The sequence below is a fragment of the Megalobrama amblycephala genome, linkage group LG4 (assembly GCF_018812025.1).
Source record: "Megalobrama amblycephala isolate DHTTF-2021 linkage group LG4, ASM1881202v1, whole genome shotgun sequence".
Taxonomy (NCBI): Eukaryota; Metazoa; Chordata; class Actinopteri; order Cypriniformes; family Xenocyprididae; genus Megalobrama; species Megalobrama amblycephala.
The window spans coordinates 3,932,432-3,958,837 of NC_063047.1; the positions used below are offsets into that span (position 1 = coordinate 3,932,432).

Consider the following 26,406-nt stretch of genomic DNA (forward strand, 5'->3'; position numbering starts at 1 on the left):
TAAATATATTATATATATATATATATATATATATATATATGGAAAACTTCCAACTTTTTGTATTGTTTGATATATTACAGATCTCTGCCTTTCAATTTAAATGTATATTTTTTGAATTTGTTGCATGTTTTAAACCTTGTTTGGCAATTTTACATTGTGACCTCATGCTAAGGACAGGCTAAAAAGTATAGAGCTTGTATTTAAATAATACTAACAAAATTTAAAATAAATAAATAAATAAAAGCAATGAATGTCCTGAGTATCTAGATTTCCTTTAGATGGAACTTTTTAAGTTTTTTATTATTATTTATTTATTTATTTATTTTTAACATAAAGAGGGCTTTTGTGTGTAGGATATGTTTTGTTTCTCATCTCAAGAATCAGTGATATTTCTGGTGAATTTCTTTGGAATGTAGGCTGCCTGAATATATTATGTGAACATGCGTGGGGACAGAGACCCCAAAGGGAAGGACACAGCACTTTCTGTCATAAAATGACCATAGCAACTGTCTGCGAAACTGACTTAAACTGGGTTACTTCATGATGTCACCATCAATAAATACCCAACAGATTATCCACAGGATTTATCTTACTAGTACTCCGCACTCACAGGCTATGTTGATCGGGCTTAATTAACGTGCTGTAAAATGTGGACAGCTACAGACCATCAAAAACCGGGACTGTCCCCGGAAAACGGAAAACGTCTGCTCACCCTAATATACATACACATATGCAGACTTGTACTTTATTTTCATATTTGAATAATTTTTTGAGGGCGGTTTTAGAGATTTTCAGAGGGAGGGGTTTGCCACCACCATATAAGTGAGTCCGAAATCCGAAATAAAAACACATCGGCTTCATCTTCAACAAGTATGTCTTCTCTGGGTCAAGCTCTTTCTCGAAGCAGGTTAAGTCGGCCTGATGTGATTCAAGCACAGAAACCTCCGCTCTGCGAGGAGAGCGATTTGGAGGTGAGAGTCCTGGTCATATACACCGGCGGAACCATTGGAATGAAGGATTCTGGAGGAGGTAAACACTTTCAGCAGCGCTCACACACCTGCCTGCGTGAGGGTTCACATATGATAATATTGTGCACTACGCAGTATTATGTTGTGTTATATTGTATGAGACGTTTAAGTGATTATTTGTTTGCTGATCTCATATTCAAAAAAACAAAAAAAAACAAAAACAAAAAAAACTGATTAAGAGGGTACAGTAAAATGTTTGGTGTAAATATTAATGCATGTATTATAATTCTATACTATATATATTATATATTATAACTAAAATATAGACACTTTATTCTACACTGTAAAAGGGAATATACTGATCAAAACGTGCAAAATTAGCTCAGTATACGCAGTATCAAATATATATTTTGGCTTCATTGCTGTGTTGAATTGTGGTCAAAAGAACCCGATGGATGCAAAAAAAAAAAAAAAAAAAAAAAAAAAAATTCATAAGTTTGTGGTGTGCATATTTGTTATATTTGTTCATAACTTTTTACTGGCTTTTCTTCTATATAGGAAATATACCAGTACCAGGAGCTCTTCATGATTTTCTACACACACTCAGGGCCGCATTAAGACTACAAGGGGCCCCTGGGCTTTACCTCTTGAGGGGGCCCTTCATCCACCAGCACTATTACCTACATGCTGTTGTTAAATTGGGCCGGGGCCGTCCGGGGCTGTGCCCCAGCACATAGGCTTATGAGGGCTCGACATACGTTAATTAAATAATTTACACTGAAAAAGTACAACTGCGTTCAATAATGTTATGAAATTCTTTAAATATTTTTGAATAAACAAATAAGAAATGCTGGTGGGAAATTTATACTTTTAAACATGAAATTAAACCGCCAGTAGATGGCGGCAAGTGACCGTCTTAATGAGTGAGCCACTGAGTCATTTATTCAAACGATTCACTCTGAATCAAGAATGAAGCAGTTGTTTATGAATGGGCCATTGAATCTTCACTCAACCGATTCGTTCAAAACGCTGAATCATTCAAAACGGCTGAGCGCAGCTGCGAGATGCACTGCTTCTGCTTTGTTTGGAACTATTTTCGCTGCTACAATAGAACAAAAAACAGGCAAATTGCATCTAAAACGTAAGTGATTGATATTAACTACTTGTTTATTGAACTGTTGTAAGAAATTAGTGTCAATTTCAATCAAGGTGATATTCAGGAATTAAGCACTTTCGGTCGTGTGATGCTTAACTTCATCATATGTCGTAAATAGCAAGCTAAACCCCATTGAATTTTTATTGCAACATGATAACTGAGTTTCTTTGTGTGAGCAGAGCTCATTTGTTTTGAATTCTCCTCAAGAGGTTTTTATTATGGTTACTTTTCTTAAATAAGACATCCTTAATGATGTATGCAGCCTTCAAATGCAAGCTCCGGAGGACGCAGCCTCTGAAATGAGACGCAGATTCGAACAGTAACAAAGGCGTCAGTTTTACCATTTCAATTCCAGCATGACGCCTGTTTCACACATAATCCGTCTGCAGTGCGTGTGCGGTCCGTATCCAGTGCGTATGTGTTGCTGAAGCAGGAAGCGGCCATTGTGCTTTCACACAGCACACGTTTGCAGTGCGTAATGTTATATTCATTACGCTTATATATTGACAGTTGCTGGAGTAGTTTAGTAGCCTACACGTAAACATGACACAAAGATTTGAAAACTTACTGTCGACACCAACAGCCGACGAAACTGCTTCCCATGCCTTTTCCTTCGCATTCAAATCTTTGTACAATAAATTCTGCGGGTCGTTTTTGAATAGTTTGGTTTAGGTCCGCCTGTCACGTCATTGCCTGCTGGGATGCGAGTTTCCCTCCAACGATGGGGAAAAACATATCTTGATCGCATTATGCAAGTAAACACTGTTCATTTTTTTTTAAATAAAATAATTGTTTTGAAATGATACAACTGAACTGTGAAATTGAAATGTTTCCTTTTGGCATGAATATAGCTTGTTGCTGGCATGGCGTTAAATCTTTAAAAAAAAAAAAAAATTCTTTATGTAATGTACTAAATGTACAAATAAGTTTAAATGTGCATAATTTCCTTCCTTCTTCTTTTTTTTTTTTTTTTACAATTTCAGGTCAATCCATGTTCATTTTGCACTTGCAGCACAGCAAAAATAGACTCGGTACGTAAACGATCGCTGCACTGCTGCAGACGCACCGCTCCTGGAACGCAATGACGGACCGCAACCGCGTGCAGTGTGAACGCTCTAATCCGTTAACATGGGTGCGTAAAAAAATACGCAACGCATACGCACTGCAGACGGATTATGTGTGAAACAGGCGTGAGTCCTTGTCTTTTGGAAGTGCATGCAAAGTGGATTTGCTTTCGCACCGTATAGATGTCATGTCAACATGTCAACAACACAAACCAAACTCTTCCAGTCTCAGCTTTTTGAAGTCTCAGTCTTCCAGTCTCAGTGTTTGAAGGCGGGTCAAAATAGATGTTGTTCGCGAGCAACCGGCTGCTATTACACAAATTTTTACATTGTTATGTAGGTTTGTAACAGGAAGTGAGACTGGAATTGCTCATTTCGGCAGTTCAGAATCAATTCATTCTTTAAGGCAAAAATTACTTTTTTATCCTTCACTTTGATATTTAAAATAATGTGACAAAAACACACGCAAGTTCGACCCAAATGTTTAATGTCATGATTGTTACCATCTATTTGCATTAGTTTATACCCAGCTGGTTGCTTTCATTGATTCGTTATGCAGCAAAGTTGCATAATTAAAACTAGTGTCATGAGAAAGCAAACTGTATTGTCATGCAGCAGACATATATAAACAAATCAGAAATGCATTTGATTTCAGTTCTCTTTTATCATCAATGTAATACAATACAAATCTTATTTAAATAATAATCAGTGTTCTAAAATGGAAGCAAATAATTTATACATACATACAATATGTGTCTAATGTCAGTGCTATGGCCTTTATGTAGATATTTAAAGATGGTCATCTTTAAATGACTGTTTGGATTTATGCATTTAGCATGACTGTTTGGATTTATATGAAATGGTAACACTTTATAATAAGATTCCATCTGTAAGGTTAATGAAAGTATTGTTCATTGTTAATTTCAACATTTTAAGTGCAGTTCCTCATTGAACGTTTTCAGAAACTGTATTTTTGTATGAATTGTATTTTTATTGGACTACTGATGACTGTAGGGTTCAGTGAGTGAAGGGTCGCACATCGGTCGATAAGTGCACCACCACGTCTTTAAAATTCTAACACATTGTCTTCTTTGGGGCTGTTCACACAGAACGCGCTTTTCTGCGTTACTTTTTCTTTGTTTTTCTATGTAAACATGCGCTAGATCGTGCAGAACCGTTGCGCTCGCGTCTTGATGCATGACATGGCGTTCTAAAGCCATGAATCAGTTCAGCTAAGTTAAAAAAAAGTTTTAAAAAGCGTCTCGAGACCTTGCGGTTTCCCTCATTCCACTGCCCGCGTCTCGCGTTTTTCAAAGCAAAAACGCGTTGTGTACGCACACAGGCAGGCCGTCCGCGTTGTCCAGATACTGTTGCTTGCTGCTAGACGCAGCGCGTCGTAATGAACTTAAAGCGCAGGACCGCACATGTATTCAAATCAAAGCGATGTTAAAGGGACAGTCATCACATTATAAAATGCGGTTATATTTTTTCCGGCATCACCGGAGCCCTCCCTCAGCCCGGGGCCCTGGGCTTAAGCCCAGGTAAGCCCGTGCATTAATGCGGCCCAGCACACACTCCCTATTCTGCATGATGAGAAGTACGCGCAAGGTACAAATCTGCACAAGTGCTACCCGAAGTTCACGCTGGTGCTGCCGTAAGTTTCCACGCAGATGCACACACATATGCGATCAAGTTAAAGTTTGTCCTATTTATAGATCCAGACAATAGATGGATTAATCTATTTGTATACAAAATACAGGTCTGAATTGAATTTAATTTTATTACAGTTTTCATGGAATAGTTCTCCCAAAAATGAAAATTCTGTCATTATTACTTGCCCTCATTTTTTATTTATTTTTTTTATTTTTGAAGACTATGCACTGTTTTATAATATAGCCTAAATCTAAAAATAATCTTTTAAGAAATAAAATAAAATAAAGAAATGATTGAAATTGTATTAAATCTCATATAGGATGCTGTTTCTTTCATTAATACACATCTGAGAATCGGTGATGGGAATAAAGGTGTTATAAATAAACGGAGTTACTAACGGCGTTACTTTTTTCAGTAACGAGTAATCAAACGAATTACTTTTTCTTCCGTTAAAACGCCGTTACCGTTACTGACAAAAATAAATAAATAAATAAATAAAGCCGTGTTACTGTAATTGAGCTCACTGAAGCGGTTTTCATCCGAGTAGGCTCTCAGCCATAGGACCTGCAAAGATTTTTCTCTGGTGTGTTGGGGTTATGCTCACTGATGATGATTTGTGTGTGACTGATGATAGACCTGCAAAGCGTTTTGTCGTAAAGAAATAGTGCAGGTTAGTCATACACAAATATAATTTTAAACTGATAATAATGTACGATGCTCTGTGTGTGTGTCTGTGATCATGCGAGCGGAGCGCGAGCTCAAACCAGAATACCCTTTTTTGACATGCTGTGACATCGAAAATATGTGAAATATGTTTTTTTTTTTTTTCTTCTTGTCGACTAGTAGTTGTTCATTTAAGCCATTAGTTGACTAATCACATTTATATTAATGTAATTTATTTTAAATACTGGAGAGAATAAACCATAATAATGAGCGTATGATATAGGTTATATAGCACTCAAGCGCACGCATAAAGCTTGCCATAAAGAACCGGCAAAATGATTATGATTATGAATGTGACAAAAACAGCAAGGAGACATTTTAATTGTTCATTAATAAACTAATGTTTTCTGAATCATTGTCGGCTACAAAGATGTTGACATTGCTGACTCTCATCATCTCCGTAGAGTTGCACATTTCATTCGGATTACATAATTCAGCCTATTTCTTTTCGTTTTGAATTATTTCATTTAAAAGTAGACATTTCAAGCTTTCTATAGATATATTTCTCATGTCTTTGAGGCAAGCAGCCTATACGCTGAGTTTCGGTTCATTTAGCCTATAAGACGCGCTCCAGTTCACGCGCCAGTGATCGCGCCCACGCCCGCGCCTCCATATCAGGATTAAATTGTCTACTATATTTGGTTCTTATTTATTAAATCCAGGCAATTGGTTGATGAAACATTGATTAAAATTAAGATACAATTTTTACAAAATGAAATTCACTATAAAGAGAGGCTTTCTGCAAAACAAAACTTAATGAAGTGGTCAAAATCATGTCTGTCTTGACTCACTCCATGTCTCCCGATATATTGCGCATCTTATGATTCTATCTTACTCATGCTGTTCACATTTCATAATCAAATAGATGAATTTAAAACATAACATAGGACTATTTAAACATAAATATGAAACTACGTTTTCTTTAATGGCTACCAACACAGTACAGAGAAATTTCATGTCGTGAGCAAGAGCGGATCATGAGTCACGAGTCGGATCAAAAATTATTTTTAGACTTATATTTAATATTAGGGGCATCCAAGTTATCTGACATATTTTATTTTATTTTATTTTATTTTATTTTTAAAGTAACGCAATATTTTCCCTGGTAATTAGTTAGCTTTATAATGATAACAGACAGTAAAAATATGTGGTATTTTGACAGGAAGTCCACTTGTTCAGCTGAGCCTCTTTTTCATGGGTCTGGTAACAATGTTTGTTTGCCCATGCGAGATCGGATGTATATGTAATTGCACATGTTTGCTGAACTACGTATTAACAAGTTTACTTGATTTGTGCAGTTTATTTGCTGGTTAGTCTTAGCACAATGGTTATGACTGTACAATTATGTTTAACGCAATGAGAATGGCAGATGATATTATATTGCTTCTTCTTTCCGTGTCATAAACAACGTAATCTACTGTGGCATTATTTATAATTATTATTTATAATTTGTATTTGAAATGTTACTTTCTCTAATAAAAAAATGCATATATACACAAATTGTATTTGAAATGTTGCATATATACACCAGCCTATATTTACAAGTGGATGGGTTAAAATGTCAAATATTGTCATAGAAAGGAGCAAGAAAGTCAATTTTATGTTTGGTGCCTTAGTTCTGTATTGTGCACATGCATTAAAGGTGCATGATTTCACTTTTTAAATATAATGTGTTGTACAGACTTGCTTGTGCACGTATAAGAGCATGCTAGAAATGCACCAGTGCAAAACATTTAGCTTTGAAAGAAATGTAACTAATAATTTAATATGTAACATATTATATTTGTCAATTTTAATTATGCTTTTTTGAATATTTCCTTTCATGCAGTGTGTAATGTGTTTGTGAATGTAAAAGGTCTGCAAAGTTTTAAAGATCAAAGTGTATGAAGAATAAAGTTAGCTTTATTCTTTATTAACTTATTACTTATTTAACTTATTTAATTATTAACTTTTTTTTAATCCCCTCTTCATTACAATAACTAGGCTACACCATGAATCACCCCAGAGGGATAAGTCTGAAGTCTGCTGCTTCACAACATTTACTCATCCGTTGATGCTCAAATAGTTTTACTTTTATATGGAGGAGGCGCCCCTGAAATCAAACAGAATCTCACTGTTAATAAATAATATATCTTATTTATTTATTTATTTATTTATTTATAGTTGATTTAGCTAAACTAACCCATGTGTGCCTAATGGTCTTTGCTGGTTTAAATGAGAAGTTTTGCTTTACTTTTAGAGCTTTTTCAATGTTTGGGTCCTTTTATTTCAGAATAAACTTTAAAATTTTGCTGTATTTTAAACATGTTCTCCCCTTTTTTCACCTCAGTCTGTCCAAACAGAAACTGAGGGTTGTATATACCATTTTGGAGTACTCTCCCCTCCTCGACTCCTCTAATATGACCCCAGATCTCTGGGCTAAAATTGGAAAAGACATTGAGGTGTTTCCCTTTTAACCATCTTTATGTTTGGCTTTGAGTTGCAGGGCTTTTTGCTTGATTTTTTTAAAAACTGATATAAAACGGTCGCACAACGGTCAGACATGGCTGAATGTACTGATTTGTGAACAGAACTGATCTGATAAATTATTTGTTTTTTGTTTGTTTTACTTGTAAGTTTGTTATTGTAGATAATCTTTGAATTTCTTGAACAGTTCAACAATTCTTTAGTTGGCATGCCAAAATCACTACTGAGATTTTCAAAGTTTGTTTCCCATGTTCACAGAAATACTACGAGCAATACAATGGTTTTGTCGTCCTGCACGGCACAGACACCATGGCTTACACCTCTTCTGCCTTATCCTTCATGTGTGAGAATCTGAGAAAGCCTGTCATCCTCACTGGCTCACAGGTGACATTTTAAATTGATCATTTACTCACCTTTGTGTTGCACATATTGAGCATTTCAGACTACGTATACTGGACCGGTGTGTTGTGATTGGTCAACTGCTTTGAGTGTGTTTGGGAAATGTCCCCGTCCCTTACTATAATAGTGAGTTTCAACACACTAGGGCTGCGTACCACTCCACTTTTAGACATGCACTCGCAAACTTCCCTAAGCACTTCCCCTCGAGGGAATCCCTGCTGCCATTTTCAAGTGCATTCCACTTCATGAAGTGAACAAGGGAAGTTTATATGGACAGACCCTCGCTCCCTTGATTTTGACCAAGGGAGCTACACTCAAAAAAATGATTCTAGCTGCTTGTTCAGTTTATTTAAATAAAATAAGCTGAACCAACACAAATCTTTAGTTTTTTACTTAATTGGCATTTGCACTCAATTGTATTATGTTAAATGAAATTAAATTTGCAAAATGTTAGGTTAACCTAAACCATTTGTGTTGGGACTACATGAATCATTTATGTTGCATTGATTGAAACTGGGCAGTGGATTTCTAGTTCCCAGCATGCTTTGCGTAGGGAAAGATCAAGACAGTAAATGTTGAACTTAAGTGCTGTTTAATGTGTTTTTTAGAAAAGGGAAATACCTTTTAAAGTTTGATGTTCAGTTATATTTGACATTTAAAAGAGTTTATGTTATGTCGATTTTTTGAGGTTACCATTATGCTGAAGTGTAGACCTTGTGGTTAGTCTCTAGGTGACTACGTAAAATAAATTTATATTGTTCTCAACAAGCTTTAACTGTGCTAAAGCCAGTGATGAGAAGTTCTTTACCTGATCATTACTTGCATGCTATAAATGTTACTTAACATTTGAAAAAGTATTATTTTAATTTAGTTTTTATAGAAATATAAATAAATTAGTTTGAGGGCCAGCACATACTTTACACAGTCTACATATGGTCATCAGCTTTACCCCTCTCAACGGGCATGAAACATGTATGTCTGTGTACAACAGCCACTCACAACCTAAGCACAAGCGCACATCTTCACCACGATGGTAAAAAAAAAAAAAAAAAACAAACAAAAAAAAAATGTATACGCTACAAACTCATTTAAATGTTCAAAATAACTAAACATTAAACACTTAAATACTAACAGGTCTTTCCATTTCCTTAAAAGCGCAGACAACTTGAGCAACTCTGCACAAGGGCACCAGTCTGAATTGCAATAGCACTGGTTGGATCAACAAGAGTGAATTATGTTCAGGAAACATTCACAGAATACATCAAATGAAACTGGTGTGATCTCATTCAGTTAGGATGAATTTTACTCATCAGTACAATTAACCTAGCTTAAGTTCAAAAAATCAGTTCAACTGTGTGGAAATAGGTGTCATAATTGAATTAAGTTAGACCAACAAGTTATTTTTTTTGAGTGTAGTCTACTTCACACTTCAGGCAGCTCTATATACCACAATGCAACACGATTGTGATATCACTGCTATATATATATATATATATATACATATATTTAAAGCAACACAACCAAACCAAACCTATAGATATAGAATGTTGCATTAAATTCGTAAGGGAAAAAAAATAAATAATAAATCAACTCCATAGTGTATTTTCAAGTGATCAAGGGCTTAGGACATTCCAGTTCAGCCCATTGCAAAGGTTCTACCAGTAGTGCAACGTAAGCAGTGACGAACATCCGAGTCAATAAAACTGAGGGAAGTTAGTGAGGGAAGGGCATAAAAAAAACGAACTGGAACCCAGCCGAAGGCCCGGTCCCAAATGGCACCCTAAACCCTTCTTCCTCTGAGTCCGCACTTTCGTGACGTAACGCCGCTTTGACTGTCGGGAAAATGTTTGCAAAATGATTCACTGTTTTGAAGCATTCGAAACACCACACGCTGGTGACCCCTGCTAGTCAAAACAGTGTAAATGCAACAAAAACTCATGCCAAGCATGCATAAACAGCTTTTATAAACCCATTGCAATGTTGGCAATGTCTATCAGATGCACTTAACTAATCAACTAATACCATTAAGTTTACTATTAAGTACTATTAAGTATTTAATAGTACTATTAACTACTATTAAGTTTCTGTATAATATGTATTCTATTATCAATCTTCAGGGCTTGTTTTGTTTAGTCTATGGATGGGTCAGTTAAACAGAGACTATTATTCATTTAAATTATACAAATACCTCATTAGGATGTCTACAAATGTGTAAAACTAATCAGAGATCAGGTAATAGACACTTTAAGACACTTAATACTCAGGTAATAGACACACAGCAAAATCCCCAGCGTTAAATCAACTCTGCTCAGAGTACATATGGTCCCTCTCTATATAGTGTTAAAGTAACACTGAAGCAGAGTTAAAGTCAGTTGTAGTTTTTGTGTTTCTCTTTTCTTCAGTGATTCTGCTTGTTAACAGCAGGTGTTCATCACTAATGCTCAATCATCACTTAATTAATCACTTACTTAATCGCTTAATTATCTCATTAACTTTAATTCTGCTGTTACTTTAACACTATATAGAGAGGGACCATATGTACTCTGAGCAGAGTTGATTTAACTCTGGGGATTTTGCTGTGCAGACACTTGTTCAATGATTCACCGCTAGGGGGCGATCACAGTGAATTCGCATGATTCATGGGTTCATAGAGATCGCCCCCAGCGGTGAACCATTGAAATTTCAAAACGTTTCGAAACAGTTATGACATACCAAAGCCTCGTTTACTGAAATCACGTGACTTTGGCAGTTTGAAACATGCTCCAAACCAATGATTCGAAACAAGATTCCTAAAAGTTTTACAAAAGGCACATTACAGTATGAAATTCTCTTGAATAAATTATTCAATGGCACACATTTTTAACAGTCATTTGTCGCCACTTAGTGGTGAAAAATTGTAAAAAAAAAAAAAAAAAAAAAAAACATTTTTTTTCTCCCAGCCCTATTGGTTAGTAGCCTGTATATCTTGTTGCCATTCAGTGACTACAGTCATTCTATAGTCTTTGCTACAGTACAGCAGAGTGCTGACAACAATGCCTGAAATAAACCTCTATGTATCTGTGCCCTGATAAAATAAGATAGCCTGGTGTGAGTATTTGTGTAATTCTTAATTTCTTAATTTATTTTATAGCCAGTCAAAATAGTACATCCTGTTTTCGTTAACAGGTTGTATTTTGTTAAGTGTTTTTTTTTTTTTTTTTTTTTTTTTTTTTTTTTTCACACAACCTCTGCAAAACTTCCAGAATACACTCTAAAGTTTCCTGCAATATTAACATTTAACTAGTGGTCATCAAAAAATGCATCATGTTAACTTCACTATTAGCTTCACAACCACCTTATATGTTGCAGGTGCCCATCTATGAGTTGAGGAATGATGGGAGGGATAACCTCTTGGAGGCGCTGTTGGTAGCAGGACAGAGTGAGATCCCTGAGGTGAGTTTTTTATCCATTACAAATGCAGTATGCAGGGCCGGATTAACATAAGGGCTAGGTGGGGCTGAAGCCCCAGGGCCCGCGGGTAGAGGGGGCCCGTGATTGGCTGGAGGAAATGAGATTGACAAATCATAGGTGGTTGATTTGTGTCTAATAAAATAACAAGAAAAAATGACTGGAAAATGTGCCTGACTGATAAATCACTGTCCAATCAAAATCACTTTACAATTCGCGCCATGACATCGGGAAACGCCTCTTTGCGTTATGCTATCACATGTAGACTAGAAAATGGGAAATTGGCCTTTATTGCTTGTTCAGCCTCGCTGGTGTTCAAAATGATAAAAAAAAGTGATAGTGGTGCGCAAAAAAGGAAAAATAAGCTTGAAAGGGAGAAAAGGGATGCTAATCTTACAGCAAAAATACCAAAACTAACTTCGGTTCACATAAAACCTCCGAACCAGTGGAAGACCCCGCGTGCAGCGGCAGCTCACAATTATCTTCACCCACCGACACCGTCGCCGACCTGCGTGCTTTACACGTTGAAGAAGGTGAGGTAGCAGCTGCAGCAAGTTATTATTCTTATAACGAGTTAAGCCCTATTCGGATGGTAATTGTTTCTCATGAAAACGTAAGGTGTTTTCAACATTTACAGGGACGAGTCGATTGATTTTATTGCCGTTTGAATTCAGAATGCCAGTGTTTTTCTCTCTTCATCATCACCCGTGTAAATATCCCGAATTAACTTTACTACTGTGTTTTGACGAACACCAATGTCGTGTGACTTGTCTCCACTATCTGCCTTTGAAGCACATTCTATCAGTTGCAGTTCTGGTGCCTCCATCCATACAACTCGACCTCGACACATTCACATCACATGTTAACACAGCGGTAGACTAACTCACGGGACACTGCACTTATTCGCAATCACAAAAGTTCTTTATTTGCATGTGCTTTAAAGCCCTGCCAGTTAAACATGTCATTCGTGTGCTGTTCTGAGATGCGCTTTTTCTGACCCCATACACCCGAAGCGTGCACACACACTTAAGCCTGTCAAACAGCACCTGACTACTGGACTTCATCTTTCGCGTCTGATTGCGCTATAATACTGTCAAATACACAAAAGGTTTACATAAACACAGTTGGTTATGTCTGAAGTGAGTTGAGAAAATCGGACGCGTGCAGGTCTTAAAGTGACAGCATCCTAATAGTTAGCATGCGGACCCTTGTCCTTAAAGGGATAGTTCACCCAAAAATTTAAATCCTGTCATCACATACTCACTTTCAAGTTATTTTAAACCTGAATGAGTTTCTTTCTTCTGTTGAACACAAAAGAAAATATTTTGAAGAATGTGGGTAACCTAACAGTTGCTGGTCCCCATTCATTTCCATAGTAGGAAAAAAATATATTGTGGAAATCACTGGGGACCATCAACTGTTTGGTTACCCACATTCTTCAAAATAGTTTATTTTGTGTTAATCAGAGGAAAGTATTATTGTGTCAGCAATATGCAATACAATTTTAAAATATGTATCATAGTGTTTAGTGTGCTTTTATCATATTTAGTGTGCTTGTGCTTATATAAAATGATCTGATAAAATGAGATTTGTAAAAATATAAAAATAATAACAATAATAAAAATAAAAAAAAATTCTTGTGGTACAAGACACTGTGGCATGGCAATCAGATGAAAGGGGGCCTTTGGTGTTGCTATAGCCCCAGGGCCCAATGTGTTCTTAATCCGGGCCTGGCAGTATGTGCAATATACTATCCAATTCTTGTGATGTTTTGGAGGATGTTGGCTATAAAATAGTTTTCATTCAGAATTTCATTATTAAAAGGATAGTTCACCCAAAAACAAAAATTCTGTCATCATTTACTCGCCCTCAAGTTGTTCCAAACCTGAATTGATTTTCTTTGTTCTGCTGAACACAAAAGAAGATATTTAGAAGAATGTTTGTAAGAAAACAGTTGATGGACCTTATTGGCTTCCTTAGTCCCACAACTGTTCTTCAAAATATCTTTTTTTTTTTTGTGTTCAGCAGATTTAATTGAGTTTTTTGTGAACAACTTGTGTGTGAGTAAATGATGACAGAATTTTCATTTTTGGGTGAACTATCACTTTAATTAGTTTTAGCATTTAAATCATTTTATTTTAAAATATGGAAGATAGTTTTTAATAAAATACTGGTAATAATATTGGATTGAAATGTGGTTTTAAATGTCCTTTGAGATGATTATATGTTATGCAGTACATTTTGTTTCTGCCATACCAACGAAGCACAATAAAGATAAGACACGTGCACACATAGACATAAAAGGGGGCTTGAGCACCTGCCCTTTTCTTCCTCGAGAGAAAGTGCCCTTTTTATTGGGGTGCTTTTTTTTTTTTTTTTTTAAATTAATTAATATATAATCCTGTTTGTGTACAGCTGCCTTGTCAAACAAATATATTTACTGAATAAAAAAATACTATATATAAGGTCCAAGTCGGCTTTGTCGAGTTCAGATGCCCTCCCTCCGTGACACGCCATTCATTCCCACACGCACGCGCGCCCCACCCCATCCCATGTTTGCTGCTGGCTGACAACTTGTGACAACTTTTCAAGACAACACCTGTCTGGCGATGAGAAGCGAGAAAGAAAAAAGCCCTAGATGAATTGTGTGCATCTCTTCAGGAAGCCTATGTATGTTCACAAATATGTGAAAGTTTTGCCTATTTAAGGGTGAGATTATTTGACCACCAGCAACTCATCTGACTGATTTGATACTAATTACATTTATGTCATATCATAATTAAAATTATTTTCATGTGCTATGCATTGCGTTTTGAACCATGGTAAAGATATCTGTAGGGCTGTCAATACTGGAGGAAGAGCATCCATGGATGAGAATCCATGAAACCATTTAAAAATCATAATACAGCATTGTATAATGCTATTCTTAAATCTACACTTACACAGAATACATCAATAAATGTTTAAACCCTCGATCTGAGCGTGCATGTTTGATGTCCACATATTCTTGTTGAAGAAATTACAGTGGCTGTAGAGTTCTATCATAAAGAAGTGGCCAATTATTATTATTATTATTATTATTATTATTTAACTAATATTATATTTTTAATTATGCTGGTTGGCAAAAAAAAAAAAAGAAAAAAAAAAAGGATTTGATCGTGCTGTGTAACAACAACAATCACCAGGCTTTTGGCGCCCTCTGCAGGCATTTGTTATAATATATATTATATACTTATAACATTTCAGGGGGGAAAAAACTCTTGATGTGTTTAAATATGCAATATTTAAATAGATTGTTTTGGTTAATTTAGAAGAAGTCTACAGATGCAAACAGACGGAGGGTAGTAGGCTTAAAACAAACACCATCTAAATGCACATTTTGGAAGTTTTCTTTCCATTAGAGTAAAAGAAGTCTTGGAAGCAAAAATAGACCAAAATCTTAAAATTGTCCACTACATGAAAGTATTATTCCAATAACACCAAAAGAATTAAAACGATTTATTGATTTTTGCAAAATAAACAAATTACTGTGAAGCAATGTCCCTCTTCTTGGTGCAGTCATTTATTCTAAATATATAGCTACTTGAAAATAGTAGTAGAAAACATGCACATTGTGGCATAATTTCCTTTGCTGTTGCCTGCTCTTGTGATAAACCTAGTGAATACTAAAGAAGGCAATAGTCTCTGTGTGAACGGATTATTTTGTAGAAATCTGTAGAGTATGAAACAATTGTGTGATTGTGAGGGAATTAAAATAGGAAGTCAGAGTTGTGTTAATATATTTAACGTTTTGTTTATTATTTTAAACAAATAATTATGAGAAGTGCCCTGTTTTCCACTTGAGCCCCTGCCCCCCAGAATGTCTGTGCACGTCCCTGAAGATACTATATTATATTTTTATTGTAATAAATGTATAATAATTACTGTTATAAAAATAATAGTTTAAATTCAGTAAAGGACCAGAAAAAAAGCCCTTTGTGTCTTTCTTCACAGGTTTGCCTGTATTTTCAACAAAAGCTGTACAGGGGCAATCGTGTCACCAAAGTGGACGCTGGAAGCTTTAATGCATTTACATCACCAAACCTGCGGCCATTAGCCAATCTTCAAGCCGACGTCAAAAGTAATTACAGTTCTTCCAACATCTATACACAGTCATAGTGCCATATAAGTCTATTTATAGATTAGTTTTCCTAAAAAATTAAAATTTACACAAAAGTTTTCTGCCATAGAAATTCAATATGTACTGGTTGCTCTTTTTTTTATGCAATTACCATTATTTGGAACTGAGGTTTTTAAAGGGATAGTTCACCCAAAATAAAAATTCTGTCATCATTTTCTCACCCTCAGGTTGTTCCGAACCTGAATAAATTTCTTTCTTCTGCTGAATACAAAAGAAGATATTTTGAAGAATATGGGTAACCAAACAGTTGATGGTCACCACTGACTTCCTTAGTATGGAGGGAAAATACTATGGAAGTCAATGGTGATCATCAACTGTTTGGTTACCCATATTCTTCAAAATATATTCTGTATTCTGTATTCAGCAGAAGAAAGAAATTTATCAAAATATCTTCTTTTGTGTTAAGCAGAAGAAAGAAAATTGGTGGCTATCAAGGGCACTCCAGCAGGTGATCATGACAAAATTATGTCAGAATTTTCATTTTTGGGTGAACTATCCCTTTAAGCTCCAAAACGTTTGCATTAACATCATCGAAGTATTGTAAAAGTGGTCCATGTGAGTTCTCTTTATCACTTAAATGAATGTTTCTTGCATAAATCTGTTATATGATTTCAGAAGATTTGGAATAGATCATAAGTCATATAGGCTACTTTTATGGTACTTTATGGTGCTTTTGTATCTTTTTTTTTTTTTTTTTTTTTTTTTTTGAAATGTGAAAGCCTAATTGCATGGTTTGGAACAACACTGAAGTGAACAAGTGATTACACTTTAACTTTTTTCTCTTTTTAGAAGCAGTCACAAACATGTGTAGTAAAAATGTTGAGTAGATGGTATCCATATTTGGCTAAAACTTCAAAAATTCACCATTGGTAGTTGACAATAATTTATTAATAAAATTTATATTGGCAGTGCTGTTTTAGTATCTTTGAGATACTTTAACAGTTTATATATACCACACATGTAATAATAACTACTATACACAAATGATTAAGAAAAAAGTTACATGTTTAGATATATTAGTATATTATGTTACATTACAGGACACTGCAGCATCACTAATAAGGCAGTTGACATTAAATTTCAAACAGTGTTGTTATTTATTTTATGCAGACTTGTTATTTTGAGGATTATGCTTAATTTCTTACTCTTTAGTTAACTGGGACATTGTGTGGCAACCTGATAAAGTGGAAAAATTCACTGTCAGCACAGAATTGAACAGTAATGTGGGTGTCCTGCGATTCTTCCCAGGAATCCCTACTGATACAGTAAGGCCGTGTGGTTAAGTGTGCCTTTATTTGCCACACATTCTTCCCAAATCTCTTCATTTCGTCCATGAACATGTTCATTATTTTTACAATGTTTAGTAAATACTGACAGAAGTTTAATTTTCAGCCGAACTTTTGTAAGTTTCAGATGTGTAAAATGAGATTCATTCTCTCATCAGGTTAAGGCCTTCTTGCAGGCTCCTATTGCCGGGATCGTATTTGAGACTTACGGCTGCGGTAACGCTCCAAACCACAAGGACCTGCTGGATGTGATCAAAAAAGCGACAGATGAAGGTGTAATCATCATCAACTGCACCCAGTGCCTCCGGGGCATGGTCAAAGCCACATACGAAACTGGCGAGGTATGGAAGTTTGCTTAAAAGAGGCCTTATGTGGGTGGATTCCAGGAGTGTGTAATTTAATTTTCCCTCGCAGGATCTGTATAAAGCCGGTGTGATCCCTGGATATGATATGACCCCAGAAGCTGCTCTTTCAAAACTCTCCTATGTGCTGGCAAAATACCCCAGAAAAGTTGAAGACAAAAAAAGAGGGAGGAGGTATGGAAAAATGTCTCTTAAAAATACATTTAAACTACATTTAAGTCAATAACATATTCAGAAGTTTGGGGTCAGTAATCAAACTTGTATCACGTTTTCCACATAATATGAAGCAGCACTACTGTTTTCAACATTGATAATAATAATAATAATGTTTCTTAAGCACCAAATCGGCATATTAGAATGATTTCTGAAGGTTCATGACTGAAGACTGGAGCTGAAAATCAGCTTTGCCATCACAGGAATAAATTCATTTTAAAATATATCACAGTTGAAAACCGTGATTTTTAAAAAATGTTACTTTTTAATATAATAATATTTCATAATGTTACTGTTTTAATGTATTTTGAGCAATTTTAAATGCAGCCTTTGTGAACGGAAGAGACATCTTTTTTTTTTTTTTTGAAAAAATTTTACTGACCCCAAACTTTTTGAAAATCAAATATAAAATGCAGATGCCAAGTTCTTAGTCATACTAATTATTTATGTTTGTTTCATGTTTTTTTTTTTTTTACTTTTATATCAAACGTTTAAGAAATGTCATGTGGTGTAACCATTAAGTAAATAGCATTAAAAAAAAGTATTATAATTAAAATCAAAATGTTTTTAATATATTTTTCAAGCCAATTTGTTTTTTTCCCCCCAAAATTAATTAATGGGGATTGGGGAAATACCACTACATGGCATTTTACAAACTGAACTAACCTTGCTTTGGATAATAAATAATTTGTTGTTGTTGTTGTAGATATCTTTAGAAACGTATTGACCTTGATACAGTCTTTTCTTTAATTATTTTGTTAGTAGTTTGTTAATTGTACCACATGAATTTGATTTAAAGCTGCAGTCCATAACTTTTAACTTTTTGGTTAAATCAATTTGAGCAAGTACATAACCAGCCAGTGTTCAAAACTATCTCCTTAGCCCGATTCACAACAGTAAGCTTGTAATAATGTTTTCTAATAAAATCAGTACTGGTGGGTTTTCGCAGGAAATTCAAGCATGCAGCCGTTCGTATTTGCATCACTACGTCACGCCTGTTTACATGAAGAAGTCCCAGCTAGTAGGCTATATCATGTGAGGATGCTGCAGGTGATGAATCATTTATAGACTGCAATAATTAAACTTATTATTTTGATGGCAGATTGTAACCCAGAAAGGTTTAAATGACAATCATCAGTGATAACTGTGGATTCACCCGTAGCCAAAAGCAAAAGACTTTGAAATCTACAGGTAATACTAATACACACTAAATACACAGTCACGCAATGCTGGTTGTTAACAATAATCATTTGAGAACAAAGTATAACAATAATAATAATTTGCATAGTTTGACGTGATCCGAGCTAAGTGATCATTAGATTTAATCACCATTGGCAGCGTGATTTATTTTAATGCTTTTTTTTCCCTCAGTTGGTCAGAACAAAAGTGGCAGATTTGTTAATTACTTGTTCAGATGCCATTTTCCATTTAAAATTCTTATTTTGGTCATACTTCCAAGACTACGATCTGTGATTCAGAAGTACAGTATCCACACCGATGCAGTGACTGACATTAGATTCATCCACGCTGAGGAGCCGTGCCGATGCACAACCCACTTTTCGTTCCATTGACTTCCATTCAAGAAGCGAATGCGTCAGACCAGAAACGCAAGCTCGTGCGAAGAATTTCGCATTTCGCTGCGTTCCAAAGTTCAAGTTTGGTGAACTCTGACCTGCGAATTCGCATCACGTGAAGACGTGCGACCAGTAGAAGATCGATTCGTCACGGCATGGCCTCTTGGCTGAATTAAAAGAATTATATTTTTTGCAGTAAAGTCGAGTAGGTTCTATATTTTTACATTTTGAATGTATTGCTTTAAGTTATGTGTTGAATTCATGTTTATAAAAAAGACGTTGTAGACCGTGACGTCATATCACGACCGTTACAACATCCGAATAAATTTCGCACGTTCAAAGTCTAGTGTGACCGTGGCTTAAAGATGATAATTCCACAAATAACTGCAATTGCAGGTTTCAAACAGAGATGGCGACAAAGAGGCAAAACTTACAGACAGCAGCTTTAAATTTGAGTTTAATTCAAATAATAATAATTATAATAATAAGCAGAAGTTTTATCGTAAATAATAATAATGCGATAATTATTACTTGTTTTAGATCACTTATTAATTAAACATGTTATTTGTTCGTAAGATGATGAAAAAAAATCTGCGTGGTGAGATGACAGAGGACAGTACAAAGCTTTCTCTCAGCGACAGTCGCTTTATTCAGGTCATCGCCCAGTCCCTCAGCAGCAGCTGTAAAGAGGTAATGTAACCTGTACTTTCTCTCTTTCTGGTGACTTCTGAAAATATTCAGAAATACTATTCATATTCTGTGCAGTGGTAAGCTCAGAGCAGTGACCAAAAATTATTTTTTAAATTTAAATTGATTTTCATTTTAAATGGACTTTTACTTTTTATACATGCTTTTTTTCCCTAACCTTATTAGACGTATACATGATCTTTTATGTCAAATTCTTACATTTATTCAATAAATTAAATTAGAATACTATGGTACTATGGTACTTTAGTACTATGGTACTAAGATACTATTGTGTTTTAAAAACATAATTTTGAATATTGAATGTAAATGAAATAATAAAAAAAAATTAAATTAAATGTTATTTTAAAATTTGAAGCTAAATCTGTCAGTAGGTTCAAAACATCGGATTCATTCAGAAACTGAGCAAGTCACTCGCCTCATTTAAATTAAAATGTACTTTTAATGTTTTGTATAGTACGTGTGTAATATGAATGAAATCTGGATGTACTAACCATATTTTCACTGTCCTAACAAAAGGTGTCAGTTTCGTCGCATCACTGCTATTCACAAATCCTCTCCAGTGGCCTCATGGGATAGTAAAGTGTCCATCAAATGTGCTTTACAGAATCTCGGTGGAAGTAGTAGGTCATTCGGGTCGCCTTGTTTTCTGAATACTAATGTATTCGATTTCGGATACAGCATGTTTATAAATGGGTCATAGAGTGAATGACTCAAACATTTCGTTTAAAAGAATTGAATCAATTGTAACAAAACTGCTGCATTTCGTACATAGTGTACATAAGGAGCTTTCACACAGGAGGAAAGTTTCATAGTTATAACTTTTGACAGAAGAACCGTCTTTTGGCGTCTTTGCACTGCAGGAACTGGGAATGATTTTAGTTATAGGAATACCTTTTGGGGAATTAAATTAGCTTCTACTTCAGAGTAGGGTCTAACCCTGCACAATAGGAACTAACAGAATTTTGAGATTGCAAAAGACATGAAGGACTATAATGCGTTAAGAGCTCCCTCAAGTACCGAGGAGCTAAACCATCTATTGCTTTGTAAGTAATTAGCAAGATTTTAAAATGTATATGATGTTTAATAGGGAGCCAATGCAGTGTTGACAGAACCGGACTAATATGGTCATACTTCCTGGTTCTAGTAAGAACTCTAGCTGCTGCGTTTTGGACCAGCTGGAGTTTGTTTATTAAGCGTGCAGGGCAACCACCCAGTAGAGCGTTACAGTAATCTAGCCTTGAGGTCATGAACGCATGAACTAACTGTTCTGCATTTGTCATGGGAGTGTATATGTCATACTTTAGATATATTTTTAAGAAAAGGAAGCTAATGTTAAAGTAGTTAGGAGTTTTCGTCTTTTAGCGCTCCTTTTTGCTCTTTCAGTCACATAACTTATATGTCTACATTCCATCTCAGTTATCACAAAATGGCACACAACCAAAACACAGCATTTAAACATGGTGTTCAATAACGCCAACGACTGCATTGAATGCCACGTTTAAATGACGTTGCTGTTGGACGGTTTACATCACTTCAGAGTTCCTACTGGAGGTGCAAATGTAACCAGGAAAATAGCCCTAGGGGAAAACTTAATTCTCGAGTGATCACTCTGGTTGCTAGTTCCTATACCCACTCGTTGCAAAAGCCCCTATATAGTGTACACCCCTACTTGGGAGTGATTTCACTTAACAGTTGTGCCAGTTTGGTGCACTGCATTTTAGTGAAAAATATGATGATTACAAAATGTACAACTACAACCATATAATGAATCAGAAGTGGCTCAGATGTACAGATCAACAATAATATTACTGATGTCCACAGGAGCTTGATGCCATAGGACATGCACTAACTCCCTCTCTGGCCTGCGCTGCTGCTAAGGTCGGAGACATTGAAGCTCTGGAGGCCATAAGTAAAATGGTAAGATATTGAAACCTGTTTGGACATTGGCATTTAGAAGGGCAAACACTATCTGTAAGTGGAATCAAATAAATGCAGCCTATTACAAACATTTTACAGTTTGCAGTAGTGCATGCCTGCAACTTTGTCTTTATTATATTAAAATGTTTTATTATATTAAAAATGGAGCATGCGAACAAGTCAGCTCTGCTGGTTTGAATTATTAAATGCAGTCTAGCAAATCAGGATACGGGTTATGATTCATATCTTTCTATATAGAGCTCTAACTTGAGCATGGCAGACTATGATGGCCGCACTCCTCTCCACATCGCTGCATGTGAGGGGCATCTGAAAGTGGTGGAGTATCTGCTGAGTAAAGGGGCCACAGTCTACGCCAGAGATCGCTTTGGTGATACACCACTTCGCAGTGCTGTTTTCTTCAGGTAGTACTGATTTAAGTGTCCAAATACTTTTTAGGGCCACAAAAAGTTTTGAGTTAACTACTTGCCACGTAATTTATACAGACAGTCTTTAAGGTGAACTAGACAAGACCACTGGTTTTAAACTGGTGGTTGCAACCCATAAAGAGATGCACTGATGTGAAAATTTTAGCCGATACTGATAACCAATAATTCTTAATAAAGCTGATAACGGATACAATTTTCCAATAAACCTATATCCAAATTTTTTATAGAATTTTTGAGAGCCTGATTACAAAAACAAAATCTCGCCATTAAAAGCCATGTCCCAAGCATCCAATTATAATGTTCTCATTATAATTTTATGTAGCCAAGATGACAAACGTGTGCTGCATGTTGTACTTCAGTCATATTTCAAGTAATTCAAAACCATCATAGTGAACAGTGTGCATCTGAAGTGTCTCTGCTGAAGGAAATAATCCATTATTTATTGGCCAAATTTTCTTATTGGGCAATAACGATAACATTAAAAATTAACATATGTCAGCCAATACCGATATGGTGGAAGATATATCATACATGACTAGTCACAAGTCTGCTCTGATGCAACTCACCATATAATCATTTATAGTTAGCATAGAATTTACTCACCCTCATTCCAAAACAATAGCTGTGTCCCAAGTCAGAGGCTGCATCCTTATAGGAGCGCAAAGTTCAAAGGCCACACCTTCCAAGTATAGTTTTCAAAAGAACTGAATTCGGTACCTAGTCGGTACTGAAATTTTAAAAATGTGACGCTTTGAGCACTGTTGAGCGGATTCATAAACACCTCTGATTGGCCATTGTGTTCACGCACTCAACAGATATGTCTGTGATTAGCTTCAATGATCAACGCTTCAAAAACGTTGTAAATAGTCATCAATGACGCTTTTCACAGAGAGCTTACACAGACACACACGGGAGCATTTGAAAGCAGGTGTCAATCGCGGACCAGTCCACTGATAGACGCCTGCTTTCAAACGCTCCCGCTTTTAAATTCAAACACTTCCGTGTGCTTTAGAACGCTCCCGTGCGTTGATCATTGTAGCCAATCACAGACATATCCAATGAGCGCGTCAACAGAGTGCTGAATCAGAGGTGTTTACGAATCAACAGTGCTCAAAGCGTCAGATTTTTAAATGATTGGTACCAAAGTCGGTACTTTTGACAACTCTACTTCGAAGTTTACGATGGTCGAAATGAGCATTGTTAAATGGGATGGCCTTGCAATTGTGACCGCTGCCGTTGATAAGCACCAATACCGTTGATAAGCACCAATACAGCTGGCAAAGTCAATTAAACACATGTGGCTGTATATGTCGTTTTTCTATGTTTGTAGGCACAAGGAAGTTGTGAAGTTGCTGAGGAAGACTGGAGCTCATTTTTCCCAGGATGAAATGGTTGATGCCAGAAAGAAGTTGCGCAGGTCTCATTTACATACAAACATTTCTTCTCAATCAGTCCTTCTCTTAGTGCTTTTATAAACCTGTGGACACATTAATTTGATAAATGACACACATGTCGGTCTTATTATTATTAGTAGTAACAGTAGTAGTACTTTTTTGTAGTACTTATTTATCTCATTACAATTATTCCATTAAGTAATATAATTAAGCTTGAGGTGGATTTTTAAATTGCACGTTAAAGTTCAACGGAAGTGCAGTCACAAAAATGAGCATATCTGGGTTTTTTTTTGTTTTTGTTTTTTGTCAATTTAGATTTTATGTACAGTTTTGTGTAATAAGCACAGACCTGTTTGTCTTCAGTTTATGAACTTCCTGTGTTAAGGTCGATGAACAGATGCTCATTTAGAGTGTGTTTTACAGTCTTGCGGAGAGTGGCGACCTGGAAGGACTGGAGATTTTGCAGCTAGCGGGGGCTGAAGTGGTGAGTTAATGATGGAGATCTGTGTGGAATATACAGAATTATAACCAAACATTTAACGCCTTCAGTGACATTTTATTCTTATAACTGTTTGAATGAAGATTCAAGACATTGTGTTGCATTGGCTTAAAATAAGTTCTGCATTGACAAAGCATTAAAAATGGCGATGTATTTTAAAGATGCTTCCTGTAAACCAGGGGTGTCCTGCAGAGTTTAGCTCCAACTAGCAGAGCTTTATCCTCATTCACTATTCACTATATTACTTGTTTTCTAGTCTACTTGGAGGAGTGAATGAAAATAAGTGAGCAAATTCAGACACTGACTGCACCAGAAGGGAGACTCAGGAATTCATTCAGCATGACCCTCACAATGCATTACTGGTATTCTCTGGTGGTTGAGTGTACATCTGTTGTACATTCATTATTGCGGTGCATTGTGGGATTGAATAAGTGTACTCGATAACATCCACTGTGGTTTCGGACACCACTACAAATGGCTGTCCCCTGAAACAGTGCCCTATTTCAGGGTGTTGGGGTCAATTTCGAACACAGCCCTTGATTAGCTGGTTCAGGTGTGCTTGATTGGGGTCAGAGCTAAACTTTGCGGGACAGTGCCCTCCAGGAGAAGGATTGGACACCCATGCTGTAAACTTTTATTAATGGGCTTCTCCTACATTTAGGCAAGTGCCACTGGACGTGAGTAGACTGTTGAGTTCTTACGACAGGCAGCTCAGTACCAAACAGGCGGTTCAGTATCAAACTCAGGTAGGAAACAAAAACACACACATATATTATATTATATATATATATATATATATATATATATATATATATATATATATATACACACAGTATATTCAAAAATAGTAAATTACATTAAAAATGCAACATTTCATGTAAAGTGTCATGTTGTGCAACTCCTCAAAGACTTCACTTGACCTTTGCACATTTAGTATTGTTGCAGTTGAAGTGCAAATATCATGTCATACTTGCATTTATTCTCTTTCTGTCTGTTCTCTAGAATGGCGAGTTGATCAAGTTTACTGCTTCTCCAAGATCTCAAGGAGGCCGTCCTGCTAGCTGTCACTTCCTGCTCTTATCATACATCCGCTTTATTATTTTTAGCATACATACAGTAGATTTTCCTCACTTAGACAATTATACTCTTAAAGGGGTCATATGATGCTATTTTAAAAGTTTATTATTCTGATTATTGGGTGTAATAGATAATAGGTTAATATGCTTTAATATTCAAAAAACACATTATTTCTCACATTTTCCAACTCCTCTATTCCAAGTCTGTCAAAAGAACGCCAATTTCTACAAAGCCCTTCCTTCCAAAAAGCTTAGAGTGCTCTGATTGGCCAAAGATATCAAGCGTGTATCAGAAATGTAACGCCTCTCACCATAACTGCAAGTCAGATTCAGTTAAAACCAAGAAAAAAAAAATTGTGGGAGAATATTTGCTTTATAACTTTGTAGATCGTATACATGCACAGATACATTACACAATAAAGAGAAAACATTAAAAAGCATCATTTGACCTCTTAAACAGGCCATCAGATATGAATGTGTTGTGATGTTGTAAAACAATCATACTGAAAGATCTGAACATATAGTTCTTAAATGATTTAATTTTATAATCATTCATAATCATTAGTCATGTATACACTCTACCATAAGAGTGTTGATTTGTTTTGTGACACTTGACTGCTGTAAGGCCATCATCCAATGCCAATTTCAGACACACCCCCTCAAATGAAGCTGGAATGCGGTTTGACAGAGAAGACCTGTTCTTTTAAAGAGCATGTAGAAGGGAAGATTTTCAAAGCATGTTTTGATAATGATCATGAAGGTTTGCTTGCTTTTAATCAATCTATATACTCAAATGTTTTCATATATGATTAAGAGGGGGGAATGAAAGATCTGAAGATTTTAAATAAATAAATCATACATACAGTTTATATACG

At 35.8% G+C, this 26,406-nt stretch overlaps 1 protein-coding gene across 1 annotated transcript; it reads left to right on the top strand.

Annotated features, from left to right (window-relative positions):
* The first annotated feature begins 872 nt into the window (after positions 1 to 872).
* On the top strand, positions 873 to 26,406 carry LOC125266033 (60 kDa lysophospholipase-like). Its single transcript, XM_048186520.1, has 16 exons — positions 873 to 971; positions 4,757 to 4,842; positions 7,894 to 8,005; positions 8,289 to 8,414; positions 11,778 to 11,861; positions 15,870 to 15,996; positions 17,209 to 17,321; positions 17,501 to 17,683; positions 17,757 to 17,867; positions 20,065 to 20,181; positions 22,021 to 22,116; positions 22,375 to 22,538; positions 23,893 to 23,979; positions 24,380 to 24,440; positions 25,117 to 25,201; positions 25,458 to 26,406. Exons 1-15 carry the CDS (start codon positions 873 to 875, stop codon positions 25,138 to 25,140), a joined length of 1,590 nt encoding a protein of 529 aa, XP_048042477.1. The 3' UTR covers positions 25,141 to 25,201; positions 25,458 to 26,406.